Here is a 26,893-nt window from a genome sequence, read left to right as displayed (position 1 = left end):
TGGGAGATCGTTAAATATTTCTTCTGCACTGGTAGGTTATATAATTAAGCCTGAAATGAAGAAAACTTTGCCCATTAAGTTTTCAGTTTTAATATCAAAGAGCAATATTCTGCATCAAGCCACAATGTAGCTCCAAATAAGCAATATGATGACATATATTCATTAGAAATGTGTTCTTCCAGAGATGATTCCTGTAGATTAATTATTCTATTTCAAATTCATGAACTAGTTTTTATTTCTTTTTTTACATAGTTTAAAAGCAAAAGAAGGAATTATTTAACATATTGGTATGTAGTATGTAAACTTATGCTAATAACTATGACTAACTATTACTAATAATAACTATTACAATTGTAGCCATGCTTTTATAGTGTCATTTGCAAATGCTGGCTCTCTCTAAATACCTGAAAGAAAAATATTTTAAATATGCAAACTTGCTTCCACTGAGCTTCAATCCAGCTGTTGAATAAGCCACCTGTTTTTCCTACCAGGATAGCCAGCTGGGAAAAGAAAGCTAAAAGTAAATTGGGGGGCAGCTAGATGGCACAGCAGGTGAAGCACCAGCCCTGGATTCAGGAGAACCTGAGTTCAAATTTGGCCTCAGACACTTGACACTTACTAGCTGTGTGAACCTGGGCAAGTCACTTAACCGTCATTGGCCCGCAAAAAAAGTGAACTGATCTGAATCAAATTGAATTGAATTGACTTTTGGGGAAAGAAAAGGGAAGATTTAGCTTTATGATATGATGGTCCACTTATCAAGAGAGGCAACAATCTATTCTGCCTCCAGAAGGTAAGAGAAACTAGAAAAGGGATAGGAAATAGGTAGTGATTTCTAAAACTGATAGGGAAGCTATCAAATTGTTTATTCAGAAAAGCTACTATACCAGTGACCTGAACAAATAATAATAATAACAATGATAATAAAAATAATCCTTCATGACTCAAGCAACTATTTGCTTTAAGCCTATGACTTGGAGGTTTGTGTTTTGGGAAATTAGTTTAGATGACAAGGAAAACGTAAATTGTTCTCTCTTGTCAATTTTCCTAATTGTACAGTCATGCAAAGCAGTAATAAGATTGAGTACAGGATGTTTGAAAATTACCACCACCTCGGTCCCTATAAGTCGTGTGTGCCTCTTTTCTTCACAGGGGGAAAAGGGATTCTGAGAGACAACTCTCAAAGACAGAACTACTTTAGTGTTTAGTGATGTACAACTACATGTGGGCTTGTGAAGGAAGCAAGCAGTGTGGTGTACCTATCAGAGAACTGAACGTAGTTTCAATATTTCATGTAAAATTGCAACAAGTTGAAATGAATTCTAACAAGAACACCTCAGTGGGAAGTTTTTCTAGGTTCTTCTATTTATGGCCAATTTTGTTAAAGAAATTCTGTCTCCAGTATATGCCCAGTATGTGGACATAATGAAATTGACACCCATGTATACTTAATTCTGACTCTTCCCCACCCAACAAACATGGCATTCATAAAGGTTTAATTGTTTTGTTGAACCATGGTCTCCAAAACTAGATCATCAACTGAACCATTTGGGGATTCAGATTCTTCATAATGAAATTATGAATCAATACAGCTTTTTTTTAGATCCAATATCCTGAAACATGTGAGCTAGTAATTAAACTCCTAACTATATGCAGCTGTGATTCTTGGGCCCACATTAGCAAAGTATTTAGAATAAGCATTTAGAATACAGCCCAAACATTTGTGATAAACGAAACAATTCCAAAATCCAAATCATCTCAAAATGCCCCAAAAAAGGAGGTGTGGGGATGGATAACACTATCACCTCCAAACGCCATTGCAGTAAAGGATTAACTTGTTACCACTCTGCATTGGCTTGTATGTGTACACACATACACACATATATAATATATTATGTGTAATATACTGATATATAGATAGCTATTCTCTAAGTTAATCAGAAACAAAAACCCAAAGAAGTAGGAAAGACAGACACAAATGAAATTGATTTAAAGGAGTGAATTTTCGGTTGGCTTAAGTGAATTTTTCTGCTCAGAAAATCAGCTTTTGCCCAAACAACTAAGTATTTATGAAAAACATGGTGGGTAACTGCAGGAACAGCTGTCCAATTTACATTCACAAATGCAGGTGTTGTTCGTACACAAAACAGAGGTCAGCTGAAAAATCTGTCTCTTAATTAGCTACCTTTTCTAGCAGAATTTTTCTTAGTGAAGTTCTGTGTATAATTTAGGTTCAAATTAGAGACCCTTTCTTGGACCCTACCATGCTACCAAGCAGGAAACTATCCATCTTTGTGAATCTTAATTTACAACATGTTTAATTTCACATGTTTTATCTGCATTACACCTAAAGCAAAAGCTTGTTCTACATGCAAGGTTATGGGGTGTTTTTTTTTTCTTTTTTCTTTTTCGGTGTATAACTTTGATATCTATAAGTGGAGGAAAATATTTCTTTTTTAGCAATGGGGGAAATTTTTGCCTCTCCTCATCTGGTTTTAAAATTGAGAAAAATATGCAATTATAATCGGAGCTTCTTTTCAGCTTTTGAAAATGATGCAAGATTTAAGTGCTCTGTCTGCTATCATTTCAATAGAGGGAAGCCCCAGAGCTTATTACAGCACTTCTTAGAAATGACAGAACAGGGAACAGTGTCTAATACAATCCATTAGGAAACCCAAGCCTTAAATCAAATGACCACAGAGCCCTCTCAGTTAACAGAAATGCAGCAGCTGTACATATTTACTGTAATACAATGCTATATTGTTGCAGAGATAACGCTGTTTAAAAAAAACGAATCCAGCATATGACATGTGACCGACTTACTCCTCAATGTGCAAAATGAGAAGGTTGAGAGTGGTATTACTTTTGAAATATATAAATAAGTACTAGGATCATAGAGAAGACAGGTATTATGTGCTGCTACACTTGGAGAATCCATTTGGAGGTCACTAGGTTAGAATGAAACTAATGCAGCTCCTGGATTTTTGCTATGATTTTGAAGACCTACACTAATCACTACTTGCCAGAAATGAGACATCAGTGTTTGCCTATCCCTCCTTGTATTTGCCCTGATTCCATAGCATTTCTACAGATATGCTAAATAGGACTTCTTATTTTTGTTCATCACATTTCACGGTAAATCAAGAATGCAGGATATGAAAGATGAATCAAGATCGATTCCAAATCTTAATCTAGATTTTTATCATCACTAGTGATAATGCCTTGTGACTTTCTGTCAAATAATATGTATTGCTTTTCTTCCAAAGAACTCAAAAGGCTGAGGTAAAGCATGCTGTTGGTGGATACGCCCGGGAGCTTCTAGCATCTTCCTAATCTCATTTTACCTGCCCATCCTCCTCCTTGCAATTTTGTCTCAAACCACACACTAAGATTCAGAATACTGTCCAGGGCCCTTCAGATTTACAGAAAGAAAAAAAATGTTCTGTGGCAATCTCTTTGAATAGTATGAATAGTATTTTGCTCTAGGGAGCTGGGCCACATAGAGAAAGAGAGATGGGGTGATTCCTGCTATTTTCACCATAACATTCTTGACAATGACCAATAAGAACCATGATTTCTCCAAAATATTCAGTTTAGTCTACATCACCTCCAATGTATGCTGTATATATCTTATATGCACATAGTTGTTAGCATCTTGTCTCCCCATTAGATTGTGAGCTCCTTGAGGGCCCAAGCTATATTTTTTTTTGCTTTTCTTTTTATCCCCAGCACTTAGCACAGTGCCTGTCACATAGTAGGTGCTTAATAAATACTTGTTGACTTGTTAACTACATACAGGAAATCACTTTTCTCCATAGTACAGTTGAATATCAAGGAGCATTTCTCTCCCTGCATCCCTTTCCTCCTCACTGACTTCTGCCAAATAGGATAGAAGTTCAATCTGTTGAGTTTTAAATGAGATTCCAATGGATTTCCTTACTGGCCTCCCTGTTCCAATGAAGATCATGAGCTTGATTCTCAAAGATATCTACTAAAATTCTATTCCATGGACATATGCAACCCAATTCTTTCGGCATTATGTTTTGGGGCAGAATGATGTGACCCAAATTGGCAAAGTAGGGTGATATTTTGCCGCAGTGGAATTCCTTAAATTAGATCCCATAATTAGAAATTCAGGATTTCAAATAGGAGATTTCTTTTTAAAGGACAGAATTTGATCCTGAATTATGGAAATGACAATGCTTAGCAAAATGTGGAAAATTTTATAAATTAAGAAGGCTTTATAGATCAATAGAAAATAGTCAAGAGCTCGCAATATCTTTCAGTAATTAGTGGCAAAATGCCATAGTTCTTCAAAGACTCAGAAATTAGGTTGTTTGTGTGTATGTGTGTGTGTGCTAATAGAAAAACCACGCATTCACTTTCACATAAACAGTACTTTAATATATTCTAATAGTGTTTTTTTCTGTCCTGGAATATCTTTTTTTCTAATTTATGGTTACATTGCTTTTGGAATCTGAATGCATATATCATGCAAGCATTCCATGGTGTTACAATATTAATAATGTTCAGCAGTGATTAGAATGGCTCTTACTATGATGGAGGCATGGGGCATGTCCATCAAACCTCAGGTATGAAATCAGCAAGTCAGAATTTGGAAAGAAGAAGCAAAATGTTTCCATCCGGGGATTCATTAAATAGACAAAGGCATAGTTGCACAGGTTAGGAACCTAATGCCTTATTTTGCATAAGAACTCTTCACAGACTATCTTTTTACGTACAGGATATCTTGCCTGTACCCTCTAAAGTCAAAATAGTATTCTGGTTTAGGTTATGGTACCTATTTATTGTGTCCTCATTAAATTCATCCACCCTCACATGACTCAAACAACAAGGCAGAAATTGAGGAACAGGTTAGTAAAGATTGTTTATCCAATAAAATTTAAAATGAGAGAGAGCAAGAACGAGAGGAAGAGCGAGAGTGGGGGGGGAGAGAAAGAGAGAGAGAGAGAGAGAGAGCAAAAGGGGGAGGGAGAGAAACAGAGTGACAGAGAGAGCAGAGCCCCCCAAAAAGCAGACAATATTTTCAGAGACTAACAGACAATAGCACACTAACTAGCTCATGATTTAGACCTAGCCTGCATCCATGCTATGGTTCTCTTACCTTGTTCCTCTTGAAGTATGCTCTTCGGCAAGCTGCGAAGCACTTCTCACTGCAGAAGCTTTTCACCTCGCTTCCCATACTCAGGGAATATCGCTTGATTCCCACTTTCTGGCACCAGGCACACATTATTTGTACATTTGACACATCATCTTCTATAACAAAAGTATAAGAAAAACGTTGACATCAGAAGCAAACAACCCATCAAACTTACACATACACACACACACACACACACACACACACACACACACACACATACATACACACACTGAACCTGACAAAAGTGAGTGGGGGCCTACGATGCTTTAGTTTCACTAGCCTCACTACTTTCTAATGGTACAGGATGGCTCCTGGCTAGATAGGTTTAGGAGATTTTCCTGCTCCTGGGTTACTGGAAGAGATGGCTTGCATACAAAACAGAGCATGACAGAAAAGTGGTGGAAGGTCCTAGGGGAAGGAGGGGTTAGCCCTGTTTTTAGATACCTCCCTCTGCTCCTCAAAACTAGCCTCAAAATTAATGAAGCTTGCAAAGTAACCCCATTCCTAATAGGGCATTGCTTAAATCTGAGATATTCTGCCACATTATTTCCTCACCAAATGCAAAAGGCATCTACACAGCATAGCCTTTGAGTAGCATTAACTTCATGTGTGTCTTAAAGCTGTTAGGAACCAAGGGAACTATCTCTTTCCAAGGGGATATTCATTCCCATATGTGCCAGGTGGAAGAATTTTGAGAGATCTCTGCATTTAGCAATAGAAAGGAAGATCTGAGTGGTCACATGCTAGATAGGTAAGCACTCCCTAATAATTAAGATGTTATGCACACTTGGCTTTCTGAATAAGCTATGAAAAGTACAACCTTTGGGCACTGGTTTCCCCATATGCAAGTCGGATTCAATATCACCTATTAATTTGATCATTTTTTTCCTCCCATCAATGGAGGGATTGTGATCATATGGTCCATAAGGACTGAGGTCATGTAGCCTTACAGAATCCTTTTCTCCCTTCATTTCCAGGCTGTCTTTTTGGTGTACATGTTTCTTTGTCTATGGGAATTAAGTTAAAATGAAAACTTGAACTTCGAAGCTAGGTAAAGCTTTTCTGCCTATAGTAAGTGAAGTACTTCTATATCACAGAAGGTTTTGGTCCATTTTGAGTTTCTTCTCTCCCTTCCAATAGATGGTAGACAAGATGGCATGCTGTTAGTAGCCAACTCTCTCCTTCCTGTATGGAACCATTTTTATAGGCTAAATCAGAGCCTTTCCTATGGACTTGAACTGCAATCACAGGATCCCTGGCTATCTCTGGCATTCTCTGTTGTCTGATTTCTGAGCAAAATCTCCCAAAGACTAATTACTAAAGCAGTCCTTGGTCCATGAGTTGTTGACACATTCATGGTTCAGAGAGTCTGTCATACAATCATCTCATTTCCTTCTGAGAGATTTGTTTTGCAGCATTGCTGTCAGCAGCCTGCAAAATTAGAAGCAAACTAATTTGTAGTGCAGCGATATCGCTTTTTTTTTCCTTGAGTATCATAACTCAGGATTACATGCTACATTTTATTCACCTTATTGGAATAAATATTGCCAGTTTAATGGGTTTTTATTCCACAAATTATATGGTGCAATTTATAGTTACATATAGGCAAAAAGCTGACCTTTCCTTTTTAATCAGACTTCTTTTATAACTTATACCTTTCTTTAATTGGAACCAAACAAACCTCAAATTTAATGCTCCAAACATATTGCATTTTATAATTTATTTGTTCAAAGCTTTATTTATATATATATGCATAGATATTTTAAATTATATCACACATTTTCATATTAGATACAATATCCATGGATGGCATATAAAATTCCCAAAATGTCCTGATTTACCTTAGAGTAGGTTGAGGAGTGTTTTTTTAAATTTAGTTATAGTTATTATATTTTTAAATAACCATTCTTCATTCCCAAAAGAACATGATTAACATCATCCTCTGTTTTATTTTTTAATTTTCCCCCATTAATTAAATACATTTCAAATCTAGAATTCCTGAAAAAAAGAAGATGGCTCAGCAGAACGTTTTGCAAATGATCCAGTGGTAATAATCTCACTGCTGATGAAAACCTGAAAGGAAAAATCGAACTGGGGCAATCAGTTGGCATCACAGTTCAGTGAGGAAAGCACACTTTGAGAATATCTCCACTAATTAGGTTCCATTCCTTACTTCCCTCTCTCAGGAGTCCAGATTCTAAAGCCAAGCACAGCATTCTGAATCACTGTTATTTATTTAGCAGTAAAGAATTGAACTGAGAAGGAAAAGTATAGTGGGCAAAATCGCAGGAAGGCCAAGTACTGAGGCTTATGCAAACTGGAACATATGAAGGCTTATAGGGATCCAAGAATTTAGTTTGGTTTCCCTCCCCTCATCCCATCATCATCAAATATAAGAATCGCTCATTCAAACTGTCATTTTACTTCAGGGGACCCTTTCTGACAATAAGCCTAGTGATTGAACAAGGAAGGTGTCATAAAAAAAGACTGTTTTGCAAACGAGCCCCATTGCAGGCCAACAATATGGTAAAATGCCGCCAAAGAGATCGTGCGATTTCTTTTTCTTTATTCAGCAGTTGGAAAACTCTAAGAATGGTGGTTAGCATTTGTCTTGATAAATAAGTTGGCATTCCCATTAGATTCTCATTGAATTCAATTTCAGAGAGGCACCACCTTGGAAAACAGTCATCAACTTTTTTCTTTTCAGTCATAAAATTGTTATCAATTACTGCTGATTCCCCCCCCCCAATTCCATAAAAGGTTTATTCCAAAAATTCAAGCAAACATTTTTCACATGTCTCATTTATTCTGGTCTTCTGCAAAGCTCAGTAAATTACCAGTAGAGTTAGTAAACAAAGAAAGTAGCTGTGATTTATTTCAAGATTAATTTTAGCAATCAATACTAGGCATGAAATTCTCCTACAATCCCTGAGCTGTTCTTCCTTGTCTTAAATATGCTACATGCCACTCCACTACCACCCCACACACAAAAATATACAAATCACTACTCTAAAGCTAAGGAATTTCCAAGATGGTCACATTAGACAATTAGCTCAAATGGGGAATGAACGTGGGTACTCAGGTTAAATAGATTCCTTGATTATCTTAACTTTTCTAACTTTAAGCTCAGTAGATAGTTTTCATTTTTCTTCCTTTAAAAAAAATTGCAGCAAAGAGAAACCAATAATTCCTTAACTATGTCTGTACTTAAAGGTTATGGCATTATAGGTAGGAAGGAGTGTTCCCAAAAACTACCTCAGGAACTGGATTTATGATCTACCGCTCCTTATGGTCTTTAGCCTGTATATTTTTCATAATAGAAAAAAATGCAACAAATGTAGAATGTTTACAACATTAAGTCATGTTCCCAAAGGGAACAGTTTGTGTAACAAGAAAAAATTATCACATTAAAATAACTAAATATGCATCAGTCTAAAGGATGCTTCAAGTAATCATCCAAAATTTGTATCACCTCTCTAGATCTTAATTAGGCAGAATGTTTAAAGTTGTTTTTCTTTTCTTTTTTTTTCAATCTCATGTTTAAAGTACTAAAGAAATTTTTCCTACTTTAAATCTCAAAAAGGAGAAATTTAGATAAATTTTGACCAATATTTCTGGTCAACATTTTATTCTGGTTCAGTTCTGGAGAAGAGGAGGTGGGGCACAATTGTCATCTTCAAAAATCAATTTGCATGGGGGAGCTAGGTGATGAAGTGATTAAAGCACCAGCCCTGGATTCAGGAGGACCTGAGTTCAAATCCAGCCTCAGACACTTGACACTAGCTGTGTGACCCTGGGCAAGTCACTTAACCCTCATTGCCCTGCCCCCCCAAAATCAATTTGCATAGCTCTAAGTGGGGCAGAAATAGGACCAATTTTTAAAAGTTAAACAAGCAGATTTCAACTAAGTATAAGTAATTTATTAACAATTATAATCATCCAAATTTTGCATTGGTAAATGGAAGCTGGGTAGCCACTTTTCAGTAATGTTGCTTCCTTCTAAGAGGAAAGACTCCTGCTTCCAGAACAACTTTAAAATCCCTTCTGGCCCTTTGTGCCCTTCTGGCACAAAGATTCTATGATGCTGTAAGAATTTTCTTCATTTTGATGGAAGCCTGGTAAGATTGTGTCAATTGTTTGTGAAATTTCAAGACTGCTTATGAAATCTCCTTTTCAGGGTCTTCTAAAGAAGAGCATAGGGGCAGCTAGGTGGTGCAGTGGATAGAGCACTGGCCCTGGAGTCAGGAGTACCTGAGTTCAAATCCAGCCTCAGACACTTGACACTTACTAGCTGTGTGACCCTGGGCAAGTCACTTAACCCCAATTGCCTCACTAAAAAAGCAAAAAAAAAACAAACACATAAAGAAGAGCATGGATAATGAGGTACCGTCCTGGAATGGGAGAAGGTATAAGGATGAAAACTCTGGTCTATGTCACCAGATATTAAAAGAAAGAAGTTGGTCATGGTAGAAAGCAGGAAGTTAGCTTTCTATTGTGGAAAGGAAAATGAAAATACCCTGTCTCTTTTTCCTCTTCCTTTTGGATTCCCATAGGAATCTATGTCTGTGGGGAAACTCGGAAAATATTGGCTATAGGCAGATGGTTATCTTCTCCAGTGACATATAGGATGAGTGAATTTGAATAACATTTTTGAAAACCAAATGATCTTTTTGAAACAATTTACAAGAAGGCTTTGGTTGTAGTCCTGATTGTCCCCAGTGGAGTGAAACGAGGTTGTATTCAATCTAGCTTTCTGTAGCCTTGCTTGGAGGCACACACAGATGCAGCTTAGGATCTGATGTTAAATTTTCCTTTGAGTCCTTCTGGAGATTAGTTAATTCAAAAGACAGCAAGACCCCTGTAAGAAGACCCTGTGATGGCCCTCCAGGATTGACAGTGTTCTAGAAACATATACCTGGAATACCTGACAGGGTTCCTGAACCATTTTTCATATTTAGCATAGCAATTCATGATGATAGCATTGATAATTGCCTACTATTGCCAGACACCGCATAAAACATTCTATGAATATTATATCATTGGATCCTTGGAAGATGCTATCATTATCCCCATTTTTTACAGTTAAGGAAACTGAGGCAGACGAATTAAGTGACCTGGCCAGGGTCACAGAGCTAGTAAGTGTTTGAGGCTAGATTTGAACTCAGGATATGCTGACTGCAGACTCAGCTCTCTACCCACTGAACCAGCTTATCTAATCCTATGCCTTCAATTCTAATTAGGAGCTGACAGTAAGGCAAGAGAAGACTGCAATCCCGTATCAATCCCCACCAAGGAAAAACAAAACTGCTAATAAGGTAAGAACTTTTCTCCTATGTATGAAACTGAGAATTGTCACAAATTCTGTGACCTGGGCAGTACATTATCCACTGACACTCAGATAAACCCTCCTGGACCATTACAGTACCTCCTAACCTGTCCTCTTGGTCTCATTTGCTGAACCTTCTGGTCCTTTGACTCTCTCACTCTTCTACTCAACTTCAATGGACTCTTTTTTTTTTTTTTTTAGTGAGGCAATTGGGGTTAAGTGACTTGCCCAGGGTCACACAGCTAGTAAGTGTTAAGTGTCTGAGGCTGGATTTGAACTCAGGTACTCCTGACTCCAGGGCCAGTGCTCTATCCACTGTGCCACCTAGCTGCCCCTTCAATGGACTCTTGTTGCCTCCCCAGTAAAGTTCACATTTCTTATCCTCATGTTCAAGGCACTCCACAAACTAGGGCTGCCTTACCTTTCCAGTCATTTTCACTGCAGCGCTTCCTGTATACTATACTCCAGCCAAATCGAACAATTTTCTCTCTTACCAATATGCCTTGCACTCTTACTTCTCCGTGCTTCAACTAGTGATCTCTTCTGTGCCTGCAACATCCCACCCTCCTCTCTTCACCAGATAAATTCCTACCCATGCCCAAATCCAATGCCACCTCCCCTATGAAGTTTTTCTGGATTTCTTCACTCCCACTTGCTGCAAGAAACATCTTTCCCCCTGCAGCCTCACGTAGTACTCTATTAAATGAATGAATGAATGAATGAATGAGTGAGTGAATGAATGAAAAAGCATTTAAGTCCTGACTTTGTGCTAGGCACTACACTTGGCAATAGAGATACAAAAACAAAGAAACTGATCCTGCTGATACATATAAGGGAATGGTGGCCAGGGAAGGGAGTTTTTGCCTGGTGAATCACAGGGATGATGACTTCATACAGAGGGTGGATAATTGGCATACCTTTTTCCTTTAGAGATTTGTAAAACTTTTCATACATTACTATATGTTACATTTATCTGTGTTTGTGTTTTTTCTCATCCTAAACTGGAAGCTGGATGCAAGCCAAGCCTCTGACTTCTGTAAATTTTATATTTCCCCCAGAACTTAGCAGGGTGAGCTTTATAAATATTACTTCAAATAAGGAAGAAATGAATGAGTGAGTGAATCAAGTAGAAATTCACATTTGAAATATCAACATGCCTTTGAAGAGAATGTTAAATAGAGATGTTTAGTAAATATTTGTTGATTGATTGATTGATTGGGGGGAATCATGTTTGAGGCCTACAAAACATGCCTTTAATGACTCTGTGACTAAGAGAATTGGACCTGCTGAAAGTACCACATCTGACTTGCATTAACATAATCTATGAGCCAGATTTGACATGAAGTGACAAGTCAGAATCAACATCCAAGACCAATAATTCATTCAGTCGTCTGTTTATAAAACATTTTAACACTTAAGCTCAAATGAGATAATGCACATAAAATGCTTTGCAACTTTAAGGTATATTAAATTGTTAGTTGATATCATTATTATTACGACTACTGTTATTTATATGCTGCTATATGAAGTTCAGTAGCATAGCTATGGGAAACAGAAGAGTGGTCCTTGACACCAGCACAGTCAAAATGTCATCAGCACTTCTATTCCATTCTGTGGATGATTGATGACAGCAGAACATAGACATATAGCCTTTCACCCAGGTGGCTACCTGTAGAATTTCATCTCATGGATGTCAAAAATATCTCTATCCACATTTGAATGAAACATAGGATTTAGAACTGGAAAGGACCTTAGATCTCTTTTATCTCAAGCCTCTCTCATTTTACAAATGAGGAAACTGAGGCCCAGTAAGGAAAATTGACTTTTTCCAAGGTTACTCAGGGCATGGCTGAGATTTGAACCTGGATCCTCTCCGATCCAATTCCACAATTCAAAACTCCTTCCTTTAGCTTAAAGCTTCTTTGTTCTTGTTCAGTCATGCCCAACTCTTTGTGACCCCATTTGGAGTTTTCTTGGCAAAGATACTAGAGTAGTTTGCCATTTCCTTTTCCAGCTCATTTGACAGATGAGGAAACTAGGGCAAACAGGGTTAAATGACTTGCCCAGGGTCACACAGCTAGGAAGTATCTGAAGCCAGATTTGAACTCAGAAAAATGAGTCTTCCTGATTCCAGGCCTAGTGCTCTATCCACTGTATCACCTGTTGCTGTTGTTAAGGAGCAGCTGAGTGGTTTCTTATCTCTTATTAAAATGAAAATGGGGCAGCTAGGTGGCACAGTGGATAGAGCACCAGCCCTGGAGTCAGGAAGACCTGAGTTCAAATCCAACTTCAGACACTTGACACGTACTCACTGTGTGACCCTGGGCAAGTCATTTAACCCCAATTGCCTCACCCCCCCCAAAAAAAAAACAAAAAAAAAGAAAATATCATCTTCCCACCACCCAAAGAATGAATAGTCATAAAGTGAACTTTTTTAGTCACAAAATAGACTTAATAAATGTTTAGTGATGATGATTTACACTTTAATATACATTAGTTTACCAGATTTTTCCCCTAAGTGTCTTTTTAAGGCTAGGAGGGTGACCAGCAGAATGTCAAGAAACCAAATGTCTGGATGGCAGGAAGAAGACATAACTACTAGAAGGGGAGAGTGTGAGCAGATGATCTCCCTACATCCGCTATCTCCTCTCTCCCATTCATCCTCCACATAACTACCAAAGGGATATTCCTAAATTATATGTCTGACCACATTATGCCCCTCCTCATGAAGCTTCAGTGGCTCCCTATTGCCTCAAGGATAAAAATACAAATTCTTTCATTTGTTATTTAAAGCCCTTTATAATCTGGCTTCAACCTACCATTCCAGAATGACTTCACATTATTTCTTTTCATGCCTTCTACATGACAGACTGCACTGTCTGCTATTCCTCATACAAACATTCCATTTCCCATCTCCTTGCCTTTGCACTGGGTGTCCCCCATGCCTGGAATGCTTGGCTCCTCATCTCTATTATAATCCTTAACTCTGAGTGGAAATTGAAGTATAATTTTCTCACTTTATTTTTCTTTCTTCTTTTGGGGTATGACTAATATGGAAATATGGTTTGCATGATTTCACATGTATAATTGATAATCATATTGCTTGCCTTCTCAGTATGTGGGGTAGGTGTGGTAGGAAAAGAATTTGAAACTCAAATTTTAAAATAAATGATTTTTAAAGAATTTGATGAAGGGGGAACATAAACTAGTTCATTGTATTATAGGACTTAGAACTGAAGAGACTCTCAGCACTCTAGTACAAGGGATTTTAATTTGGGGGTCTGTAAACCTTTTTATTTAAAAATATTTTAGTAACTGCAATTCAATAGAATTGGTTTCCTTTACAATCTCTGCATTTTATTTTATTGCATTTTAACATATTATCCTGAGAATGGACTTCATCAGACTGCCAATGAGGTCCATGATACAAAAAAGGTTATGAATTCCTGATCTAGTCCACCCTACTTATTTTACATATGAAGAAACAGGATCAGCTTTTAAGCATTCTAAGAAACCAGTCAGCATATTTTAAGGAGCCCCATACACCAGCCTATAAGGTAGACACAAAAGAGCCACCTGCTGTCTGATTTGATCATTTCCAGGGTGGGCCCAGGTAAGATGAATCATTGATGAAAAAGCATTCCCTTTGGGCCAGGATGGCTCTTTTCATTCCTCATATTCTCACCTTCTTTCAGCCTGCTTTACACAATTGGTTCACACCCAGAGATACAGAAAAAGCTTCATGAAATATGGGATCGAGCTAAATGGACCCTTTGGACAGATCCCGCTAGAAAGTCGTTAATATAAATTTGACAAAACCACCACCACCCCTGCCCTGAATATACCTAAGAAACTTTTTAAAAAATCATTAGTTCAGGGGCAGCTAGGTGGCACAGTGGATAAAGCACTGGCCCTGGATTCAGGAAGACCTGAGTTCAAATCTGACCTCAGACACTTGACACTAGCTGTGTGACCCTGGGCAAGTCACTCAACCCCCATTGCTACACATACACACACACACACACAAAATTTAAAAAGCATTAGTTCAAGTAGAGTCTCTCATCACTGCGTAGCATTGATATTGAGACAAATATATTGAACTGGGAGTCAGAGGACCTGGGCTAGAAGCCCATGTTTTCTATTTTCTGTCTGCATAACCTTTGGTAAATCACTGCATATCTCTGGACCTCAGTTTCCTAGAATCAGAAATCTAGTAAATGTCCTATGTTGGGTTTGAACCCAGTACTTTTAAATCCAGAGCTCATTCCACCTTAAGAGGATGAACTATTTCTATGTCCCAAGAAAAACATCAATTACATTGAGTGACCAAAATTATTCCTAGCCATGGAAAGGACGAGATTATTTCCAATTATCTAAAAACCTACAAAGCCAGACAATAACTAAGAAAAAATATCATTCCAGCCTAGTGGACGAAGGAAAAACCCCAGATAAGACATTAGTCATTGATCACAATCAGGAATTGAAAGCAAGTCCATTTTGATTGATGGTCATTAGAATTTTGGGTTCATTCCTTAGGATCTCAGTCTGGATCCAAGAGTCCCACTAGGGGTCATCAGAATTCACCTATATTCACCCACATCCCCTCCTTGTGGTCATTGTCTTTCTGGGGATAAAGGATGACAGCCTCACACCCACTACTAGTATGCACTGCCCTGGTATGACCCCAATCAGGTACCTCCCTGCCTTTTTGATTAGAGAATATCCTACAGGAACCTAGTGAGAATGAGAGCTAGCCTATTCAATTCTGACTACCCAATCATCACTCTCATTCTGGTCCTGCTCCACAGGACAGTTCCAGGTCCTACTGGTCCTACCAAGAGAATGATGCTGGTTCAATTCCTTGTTTAAAAACACCTTTCCCTGAGCTACACAATAGATAGAAGAAATGAAGGAGATGTAAAAATACAGCCCCTCCCCCACCCCTGCTGGAATCCATGATAAAGGAACAGAAGAGGATATATTTGTATAGTTCCATCTAGAAAAACAAAACAAAACCACAGCTGTAAAGAAAACAGAGCAATTGAAGACTTTTTTTTTCTCTTTGTGGTGTGTTTTTTTTTTTGCGGGGGGGGGGGCAGGGCAATGAAGGTTAAGTGACTTGCCCAGGGTCACACAGCTAGTGTCAAATGTCTGAGGCTGGATTTGAACTCAGGTCCTCTTGAATCCAAGGCCAGTGCTTTATCCACTTCACCACCTAGCTGCCCCCAAAGACTGTTAATACTATCAGAGCGTAAGTTCCACCAGGACATGGTTTGTTTCTAATCTGAACTTTGTGTTTCCCCTGGGACAGAGCTTTAAACAGAAGAAGTGCTTAATAAATGTTCATGAATTGATGAATGCCTTATGAATTTAGACTTTTACTCCAGCATAATTATCCGATTGGACTCAAGAGGTTGGAGAACAGTTTACTCAAGAGTCAAATACAGTTCCATTTCAACTTTTTTTTTAAGGAAATTTTGATAACTAAGCACTTGGCACCAAGTTCAAGTAAATTATCTCAAGGTCTAACCCCACCCACAGACTGTCATCACAAGGAGGTCCAAGATCTAACATCTCTCTTTAAATCCTATAATTTTTGACAAGCAATCAATTGCCTTCAGCACCTGAACTGGCAAGAACCTCAAAAGATCTCACACTGAGGACCTTTCTTTAGGGCAAGGGTCATTAACTTGGGGTCTATAAACATTTTTTTAAGTTGATAATTCAGGGGCAGCTAGGTGGCCCAGTGGATAAAGCACCAGCCCTTGATTCAGGAGGACCTGAGTTCAAGTCCGGCCTCAGACACCTGACACTTGCTAGCTGTGTGACCCTGGGCAAGTCACTTAACCCTCATTGCCCCGCCCCCCCCCCAAAAAATTGATAATTCTACTTCAGTATAATTGGTTTCCTTTGCAATCCTGTGTATTTTATTATAATGCACTTAAAAGCATTATTCTGAGAAGTCCATGAACTCACCAGACTGCCTAAGGGGTCTATGATAAAAAAAAAAAAAAGGTTAAGGATCCCTGATCTAGTGTGTATGGAGCAAGAAGGTTGCAAATATGCCATAGTTTAGCAAACCAAGGTTGTCATCTTTGTCTAAAACCTAATCTGAACAAACTATCTTTGAAGAAAAGAGAAGTGTGAAAGTAAATAGAAGAAAGGTGGGAAAAGGAAAACTAGAAGCATAAAGACAGGCAGAAAAAAGGAAATCCTGTTTTCTTCTTCTCTACTCACATACCCTAAGAGCCAATGCTCTACTGTTCCAAATGTCTAATAAAACTAGAGGTTAGGAAGATGAGACAAGGACTGCATTCAAAGTCAATAGTACCTCCCAGTGTATCTATTCCCATCTGCTTTAGGCCAGTGATTTATTAATTTCTTTTTTGCGTGTGGGGCAATGAGGGTTAAGTGACTTGCCCAGGGTCACACAGCTAGTAAGTATATTAATTTCTTAATGTGGCATTTAATTTCTGGAAAGTCTGGATTAATTCCAGAGATGGAAATTCTTTTTTTTTTTTTTTTTTTTTGCAGGGCAATGGGGGTTAAGTGACCTGCCCAGGGCCACACAGCCAGCAAGTGTCAAGTGTCTGAGGCCGGATCCGAACTCAGGTACTCCTGAATCCAGGGCCGGCACTCCATCTACTGCGCCACCCAGCTGCCCCCCAGAGATGGAAATTCTTACAAAAGTAAGGAATACTCCTGTTCTTTCTATTCCCATTCATCCATTTAAATATTCATTCAATCAATATTTATTAAATATCCACCATATTCCATGTTATGTGCATTACCACCTTAACCCCTTGGTAATCTTTCAGGGCAGACTGAAGATCCTGTCTTATCTGTGTTCTGCCCTACAAGCAGCTTCGAAGTTCGAGATCATTTTTAGGGACTACAGGAAATGGGGCAGTCAAATGATGGTCAGATAGGATACCAGCTAGAAATATATACATATATATATATTTTTTTTTTTAATTATCGGCTGGTAGACCAGATAGCCAAAATCAAGAAACTTGCGTTCTAGTCTTCTTTTTGTTTTTTGTTACCAGTGCAAATTTGGGCAAATCACTTCTTGTGCCTCAGTTTTTTGTTTGCAAAAATAAAATAATTAGATTATCAATAAGGTTGCTTTGAGCTCTAAATTTCTATGATTGTAAATGTATAACCCAAATAAACGGAATTGGAAAATGTGTTGAGGAGGCATCTTTTCCTTTTTCTCCCTCCAGTTCAGACTATCCATAACTCTAAAACAACTGACCATACAAATGGCCCATAACTGCAAACAGCAACCACTGTTTCTGCCCCGGCTTCTCCCTCCAATTCTAGAGGCCTTGATTTTGAGACTTGTTCTGATAAAAAAAAAAAAAATTAAGCTTTCAAAGCATTTCTGAGTTCATAAGTGGAAAAAGGAAAAAAAGCTATAAAAAGCAGGAATAACTTAAACTGCCTGAAATTCCATCAGTTAGAAATTCATTTGAGTATTTAAGCCTACTCTTTTTAAAATGCAAATGAATTTAGGAGTGTCAAAAGCTATGTCATTCACACTTTACTGTAAATTAGCGCAATCAGATTCTGTTTCTCCGAGCTTAGGTCATCCACACTCAGGGAACAGGAAATTTAATTGGGAGAAAGTGAGATAGGAAATTTGGGGGCATGGAACACTGGGAGAAAGACATAGTGGGAAAAACTATTGGATGTGTAATTAGAAAGATCTGTGTTTGAATCCAGCCTCTGATACATTTGTATGAACCCATGTAACCATGCATGAATAATTCACTTAACATCTTTGAACTTCAATTTCCTTTTTTTTTTTTTTTGCAAAAAGGAGAGAATTTTATCAGCTACCTCAGAGGATGGTGGTGAAGTTCAATAGGGGTGATATAAGTAAAGCACTATAAAAATATGAGTGATTTTGTAGAAGAGTTGATTGGTCAATAAGCATTTATCAAGCATTACTCTATATGCCAGCTACTCTGGTGATACAAAGAAAGACAAAAGGACAGTCCCTGTCCTCAAGAAGCTTACAATCTAATGGGAAGGCACTTTAGGGAAGCAAGGCAAGCCTGGATGAGATGCTGTAGGATTAGGTTAGTACCAATGAGAGACCTAGAGTCTCAGTGCTTAGAGAGAAGGAAACTGTGAGGTAAAAAGAGCAAAATACAGTCCTAACGATAAATTTCACTTGCATCAAAATTTTGCCTGGAGCTAATCCTATACCCAGAAAAAGAGTATAATTATTTTTTCTTTCCCTCTTTGTTCCTCTCTCAATATGCAACCTCCTGCTCCCAAGACTAATAACTCAGTCTAAGACTACTAGAACTATAGTTCAGGTACATTATGAAATGAACATCATAGAGGTGGCCTAGGACACTAACCCCCAGTTACAACATTATTTCTATGGAAAAATATACTCCAAATTCCAAACAACTGACTTATTTACAAATGAATTTTTTAGATATAACCTTTTCATAAGTTGAAGATTGGGCTATATTTTAAGTTCAGGGTCAACCATTGAGAAATAATAATTTATATAGAGACCTTTAAGAATTACAAAGCACTTTATATACATTTTTTTTTTGGTCCTCACAGCAACCCTACAAAGCTCACAACAACTCTGTAAAAACTGTCAAGAATGGACTTATCCATAGTGCATTGCTACTCTTCCCCTTTCCAAGCCTTTCTCTGATTTTGTGCCTTAAAATACCACCAAAATACCTTCTTGTTCACTGTTTCAAACATACTCTCAAGTTGGGCTCTCCTATTGAGCAAGGAGGCAATAAATTAGTTCACACCAAAGCATGAACAACCAATATAATTTATTGTGTTATATCTCACTTGAATTGCAATAAGGGACAATACCTTTAACCCAAGGGAATAGCTCTAATGGTATCATTTCAGACATAGATAATAACTGGCTCAGAGGATTATAGGATCATAAATAAGACCATTTTGCTAGTTGATCATGTTATTGAAGTCAAATTGCAGCCCTTTGATTCTGTTTAAGATAATAAGAAAATAGAAATGCATTATGAGAAATGTTGATCCTGAAAGGGAAAGGAGCTTGGTAAAAACTCCTGGCTACTGATGGTAGAGGTACTTTCAGGATGATTCTAAGAATTCCAATAAGAGGAGTCATCCACCAAGACTAGAACATCCCTGAGTTGCTGCACCTTTATTCAATATATATCCTTGATAACTTTGGCCTTCTTCATTCACCTTAGTATCAGGCAGCTAATCACAAAAGTCCTTTATTTGAACGTAATATTCTTACTTATATAATCATAGGATCACTGATGAAGAACAGGAAGGACTATCAAAGGTTACCTGGTTCAAATACCAAAAGCACAAAAGCAGTAGGTATAAGACGTTCCCAACTCTTTGAACACAGGTCTTCGGCCTCCAGAGCCACATTGTACTATGAGACATTTATATAGTGCTTTAAAGTTTGCAAAGCATTTTACATACATTATTATTTCACTTGAGCCGCCCAAGAATCCTGGGAAGTAGTTACTATTATCCCGTTTTTAAGATGAGAAAACTGAGGCTCAGGGAGATTAAGTAAATTGTTCATGATCACACTGGTAATAGATGCAAGGCAATACTTAAACCTAATCTATAGCTCATTAAGTCTTGTCATTCCCCAGGGCCCTCATCTTAGGCCATCCTCGGTTCTTTCTTTCATTTTACTCTTTCTATGTGATTTCATCAACTCTAATGTGTGAAATTATCATATCTGTGTTGATAATTCCCAAATCTATCTCTCTTTTGCAGTCCTGTCCCACTTTGCCAACTCCTTATCATAATCTCCATTTGGTTGTCCCCTCTAGACTTACAGTCAGTAAGATGTGGGTTCAGATCCTTTCTCTGACATAACCAGCTGGCAAATAACTTAACCTCTCTGAACCTCAGTTTCCTTTTATATAAAATGGAGAGGTTGGGCAAGATGCCTTCACCAAGATCTAAATCTATGCTCCAAAGACCTTAAAAATTAACAAATGTAAAATAGAATTCATTATCTTTTCCCATATAATCATCCTTCCTCAAATATCATGATTTCTGTTGAAGCCACCACCATCCTTCCAGTGATCTAAGTTGATAACCTTAGAGACATCTTTGATTCTTTTTTCTCCCTCACTCATCATATCCACTCATTTTCTAAGTCTTCTTGTTTCTACATCCACACTTTTCACAGCCATCCCCTTACCTTTATTCACAGAGCTAATGCTTCAGTTCAAGCCTTCATTCTCTTTTCATGGACTTCCTCCAAGTCACCTGCCTATCTCCCTCCTTACAAGCTCTTCCCTCTCCTATACATCCTCCACACAGCTACCAAAATGATATCACTAAAACAAATATATGATCATGTCGCACTCATATTCAAATATCTTCAGTATCTCCCTACTGATCTAGGGAAAAATGTAAACTCCTCATTTTAGCATTAAAATCTTATACAGGGGCAGCTAGATGGCTTAGTGGATAAAGCACCGGTCCCGGATTCAAGAGGACCCTAGTTCAAATCCGGCCTCAAAGACTTGACACTTACTAGCTGTGTGACCTTGGGCAAATCACTTAACCCCCATTGCTTGGCCAAAAAAAGAAAAGAAAAGAAAAGAAAAATCTTATACAGGGGCAGCTGGGTGGCACAGTGGATGATGGGGCACTGACCCTGGATTAAGGAGGACCTGGGTTCAGGTCCAGCCTCAGACACTTGACACTTGCTGGCTGTGTGACCCTGGGCAAGTTGCTTGGCCCTCATTGCCCTGCAAAAATAAAAATCTTATCCAAGACAGCCTCCACTTACCTTTCCAGTCATATTTCATACTACTCCCTTTCCCATGCCTTCTGTTCCAGTCAAACTATCTATTTAGTTGTTCCCCATACATAATCATTCCATCTACTGCCTCCATGCCTTTGCTTAAGTGTCCATCAGATATGTAATGTACTCCCACCCCACCTCCACCTCTTATCATCTCTAGCTTCCTTCAAAACACAGAGTAGATGCCAACTTTTTTGGAGGTTTTTCCTGATCCTTCCCAACTACCACCAATTGTTAGTACCCTCTCCCTCCTGAAATTAGTTGTATGACAAACTTTATATACTCTTTGTCTCTACTTAGCTATATATATATATGTGTGTGTGTGTGTAGTATCTTCCTATAGAATGTAAGCTCTTTGAAGGCAAGACTGTCTTGGTTTTTTCTTTGTATCCTTAGAGTCTATTGTAGCATCTTACACACAATAGGCAGTAAATTGTTTGTCAAACTAAATTGAAGGTCTTCCTTATTGCAAATATTGTATTACACGTAAATGTATTCAGTATGGTACATTGCCTCACAGACAGATGACAGATCAGAGAGATTTGGTAGGGAAGGTGGAAAGAGGGAAGGAAGAGGCCCCTCAAATCACACGATATCGACAACTGCCTACTCTATCTTGTAAGACCGGTGCAACTTTTGCATCACTTATTTGGATATCTTTGAGTTAAGAACTTTAGGTAAAGTAGAATTATATTTGGGAAGAGGGGACTGAGATTTGAGGAGTATTATAAAGAGGGAAGACAGATGAGCTAAGCAGAAGATTCCTCACAAAACTCATAAAAACTTTCTTTACTCATAAAACCACTTTTGTTCAAATAATTCACAAGTTAAAATGATTTTCTCTCTCTCAGTCTTTCTCTGTTCCTAATGAATTACAAAAACAGTGCTGCTGTTGTGGGGTTTTCATAAACTTTCCTCATCTCTATGGACTGCTCAAGGTAGTTTCAGAAAGCAAGTCAAATCTTTATAGTTCCCCATCATAAAAGTTTATTTTCATATGCATCTCATGGTAAGAAGCACCTTTTTTCTTTCATTGGGGGAGGGAGAATGGAAGAGGGATCGACAACTCTTTCCAGGCAGTTCTTTTTCCACTAGTTGAGCCGGCTATGGATAAACTAGTTATAAGAAAGGAAAAGCTACTCTTCACCAAATTCCTAAGCTTGGTGGTTTAAATAATGTTTCATGCAATATAGTACCTCTTAGTTTGTAAATTGCTTTCACATGTGTGTTCTCACTTACTCCATGAGACACTATAAAATGAGGGAGTTGCACAAGATGATTTCTAAAGTCTCTTCTGTTCTAACTCCTATGATTACCTAGGTGTTTGTTGTTCAGTTGATCTGTCTCGTCTGACTCTACATGACCCCATAGACAAAGTCCATGGGGTTTTCTTGGCAAAGATTTTGAAATGGTTTTCCATTTCTTTCTCCAGTGTGTCACCATTTTACAAATAAGAACTGAGGCAAATACAGGTTGAGTGACTCGCCCAACATCACATAGCTAATGTCTAAATCTATATTTGAACTCAGATCCTCCTGTCTCCAGGATTGGTGGTCTATCCACTAAGCCATCTAGCTGCCCTAGGTGTTATATATCCCCACTTTACGGAAGAAGAAACTTAGGCTCAGGAATTTTTTTTTTTTTTTTGCCGTGCAATGAGGGTCAAGTGACTTGCCCAGGGTCATACAGCTAGTAAGTATCAAGTGTCTGAGGCCAGATTTAAAATTTAAACTCAGGTCCTCCTGAATCCAGGGCTGGTGCTTTATCCAATTTGCCACCTAGCAGCCCCCCCAGAAGCTCAGGAAATTTCAATGACTTGCCAAAGGTCACTCAGTATGTGGTAGATTGAGAGCTAAAGAATCTGAGAGGTCATCAAGCCTACCCCCTCCATTTAGTAGATGAAGAAACTGAAACACAGAGAGATGAAATGACTTGCCAAATGTCATACAGCCAGTAAGTAAGTGTCTGAGGTTCTCAAATATCAACTAGCTCTGAAATCCTTTTAAACCCAGGTCTTCTGATTCTAAGCCTAGTGATTTTTTCATTACCATCTTGCTTGCTGTCTCCCATAACTTCCTATTTTTAAGTTGGGGATTATTTTTAACAACAGCTATTCTTTTCTAAGGTCAGTGGGGGAACTCAAAACTTTAAAAAACCCGACAAATGTTTAAAATTGTTTTTACACATAATTGGGGGAAATTCTTTTGGTTTTTTAAAAATAAAATATTATTTTTTAAAAAGGTCGGTGTGACTGGACACAATAACATATGCTTCATATAGCTTCTTTCTCCACTTAATCTCTCTATATTTGCCAGGCACTAACTGTTGTCTGATGTCACTTATTAAAGGTTACTGAAATATAACAGTTAATAGGAATTTTAAAAAATCATCTTCAATAAGCAGTGTCCTTTGGAATATGGACTTGAAATTAGGATTGTTCTCATTCAAACCTTACCTCAGACAGTATGATATGGCAGCTAAGAAAGCTAATGCTAACTTGGGCTATATCGAGAGGCATAACATTCAAAACTAGAAAAGTGCTGGTGGTGCTGTACTTTGTCTTGATCATACCGCAGATGGAATTTCACATTGAGCCCTAAGCATCACAAAGGATGTTGAGAAGATAAAGAACATCTAGTGAAAAGCAATCAGGACCTCAGTAACTGAGCTCAGAACATATGAGCATTAGTTTTAAGGAACTGGGGGTGTTTAGCCTGATAGACTCCTACAAAAAGGAAAAAATCAGGGAGGATTGAGATTGTCTTGATGTCTTTGGAAGACTATCTTGTGAAAGCTAATTCCAGAGGTCAGAACTAGGAGCAGTAGAAGTTACAAAAAAGAGGGGCAGCTAGGTGGCGCAGTGGATAGAGCACCAGCCCTGGAGTCAGGAGTACCTGAGGTCAAATCTGACCTCAGACACTTAACACTTACTAGCTGTGTGACCCTGGGCAAGTCACTTAACCCCAATTGCCTCACTAAAAAAAAAAAAAAAGTTACAAAGAGGCAAATTTAAGTTCAACATTATGGAAAACTCCCTAAATATTTGTATTAATAATTATGATAATGATGATGAAGCAAAGCATTAACTATGCAGCTATTATTACCATACACCTAGCTATGGAATTCATTGATATCTGAAATATTCAGTGAATCAATCAACAATTATTGAATGATTACCTGTTTTGTATAATTATTTCCTTCTATATCCCTTATAGTACCTGGTCTAGTGGATGTTTAACAAGTTTTTGTTTAATGAATGAATGACAGTCTGTAGGGATCCTTACTTTAAACAAATCATAGGGACAAAAATATGTAATTTGTAAGACACAAAATTAGAAGGTTGGTGTTCATAGACTTCAGAGGCAAATCCCAAAATTTTTCAGATGAGGGTATTGAGGTTTAGAGAGCTTAAGTGGCTTACTCAAGGATATACAACCAGTTAATGGCAGATTTAAGTCTAGAATCAAAGAGGTCTCTTGATAATCAGTGCAAGCCTTCCTCCTTTTAGTCTACCACACTGTCCTTAAGAGAGCAAATACCTCTGGTGGATTTAAAAGGATTTGATATGTTGAGAGTTATCTTCAAGTATTTGAAGGACTATCATGGAGAGGAGAGATTAGGATTATCCTGTTTGACTCCAAAGGACAAAACTAGAAGCGATGGGTTATAAATTGTTGCTATTGTTCAGTCATTTCAGTTGTGTCCAACTCTTGGTGAACTCAATTTTGGGTTTTCGTAGAAAAGATACTGGAGTGGTGTTCCATTTCCTTCTACAGATGAGAAAACTGTGGCAAACAGGGTTAAATGACTTGCCCAGGGTCACACAGCTAGTAAGTTTATGAGGCTGGATTTGAACGTGGGTCTTCCTGACTCCAGGACCAGCCATCTATCAATTGCTTCATCCAACTTCTCTAAGGTAGAAGCTGAAAAGAGACTCATTTGGACTGGAAATAAGAAAACATTTTCTAGCAGTTAGAGTCACACAATGGGGGAATGAGTTGCCTTGATAGGTGGCGGGTTGTACCTCCTTCAAACCAAGACTAAAAGACTACATACTTCAGTGGGTATTCCTTTGGTAAATGGGTTGACTGGATAGCCACCGAGGTCTCTTCTTACTCTCAAATTCTGTTATAACTTAGAAAACACTTTTCAGAAACACATCTATCACACAAACTGAGGTACACCTGAAATCACTGTCATGGCCGCTGAAGGTTTGTATTTTTCCTGGTTTGGGTAACTTTTGTAATTCTAAATTCTAAATGTCCTTTCCCCCTTATATGTTTCAGTATTCATAATTGACAGAATCTCAAGATGTTCTAGTCATTCAGTCTATTCCCCCACCCCATCCCCACTACAAGTTGCAGACTGAAGAAACTGTGACCCCAGAATGCTAAAATAATTTCCCTAAAGTCAATCATACCACCAGCAGCAAGTGTCAGAATCAGGATTTGATCCCAGGTCTCCTGATATGTAGTAGAGCTCTCTTTCAGTTCTCATTTATCTTTAAAAGATCAGCTTCATTACCATCAACTATTCAATAAGAGGCTGACCTTCTCCAGACATCTTGTTTTTCCTGGACTGCTTTATGGATCTTGAAATTAGCTAAAATCAGATGTTAGTGTCTAAAGCCAAGTTAAAAATAACTTTTGGATTATATGCTGCTAAATTTCATACTGTAGAACTCTGTTTTACACTTCTCTGCCCCTTCTCTCACTCTGATCTTATTCAGCATGTAACACAGTGCTAGGAAGAGAGTAAGTGGTCAAGGAATATTTCTGTATTTATTTATTGGTTAATTGATATTCTGTTTTGCTTACTCCAAACCACCACCAATCCTGCTCTCCACCATGGCCTCCCTGTCCCCCTCTTCCCCGGTACAGTGAATAAGTAATTTACTGTACGTTTCTTAAAAATATATATCTGGTACATTGAGATTAAGTCATCCAAATCCTCTTAAATTTATATAATTTTATTTAATAATTATACTTTAAAGTTTGAACATTTAAATAAATGGCAAACTATGTATCTAAGTAAATCCCATATTTTCTCAATGGCTCTTTGGAACCCATCATTCATGGGCAAGCCCTGAGAATATTGAATAACAGAAGAAATAAATGATGATCCTAATGAAAACCACATTCTGATTCCTGCTTTCCTGCTTGTGCAATTCCATATAAGAATTATAGAAGCCAAAAAAGCAACGTGCACATTAGCTGTGGGTTGCTCAACTACGTACACATAGCCTTGTAGGTCATGTGACTGTTTCCATCTTCTGTGTTAAACTAATGGTTCCTCAGAACCCCATGAGGCCACTCTTAACGCACACATAGAATTCTAGGATTTGCCTGGGAAAAAAAATGTATCGTGTTTCTGTGCCTATGAGCTAAAAAAAACTAATTGGCAAAGCTCAATGAAACCAAACCACCTCAGATGATGGAAAATATCCATTGTTTTCCGAAAAATTGCAAGACTGCAGGTAACTAAGCTGATCTAGGAGACAATATTCTCCTCCCTTCTCATAGGAACATATAGCTGCACTCTCTGAATGGTCCCTCCTTTTCCAGTGACACAGGGTTGCAAACCTGAG

The 26,893-nt window shown here is 38.1% G+C and overlaps 1 protein-coding gene across 3 annotated transcripts in view; it reads right to left on the bottom strand.

Annotated features, from left to right (window-relative positions):
- LOC122754436 (sine oculis binding protein homolog) overlaps positions 1–26,893 on the bottom strand; it is a 233,796-nt gene that overhangs the window by 172,011 nt on the left and 34,892 nt on the right. For 2 of the 3 annotated variants that reach the window (XM_044002848.1, XM_044002849.1), the window contains exon 4: positions 5,126–5,277. In XM_044002848.1, coding sequence (XP_043858783.1) covers positions 5,126–5,277 — 152 coding nt within the window. Of the gene's footprint in view, positions 1–5,125; positions 5,278–26,893 lie in introns of those variants that run through there. The other variant, XM_044002850.1, reaches the window with a different exon arrangement.

Source organism: Dromiciops gliroides, chromosome 4 (assembly GCF_019393635.1).
Source record: "Dromiciops gliroides isolate mDroGli1 chromosome 4, mDroGli1.pri, whole genome shotgun sequence".
In the NCBI taxonomy this organism is placed as follows: Eukaryota; Metazoa; Chordata; class Mammalia; order Microbiotheria; family Microbiotheriidae; genus Dromiciops; species Dromiciops gliroides.
The sequence above is the reverse complement of the archived record's forward strand: the minus strand, read 5'-3'. Positions and strand labels throughout refer to the sequence as shown.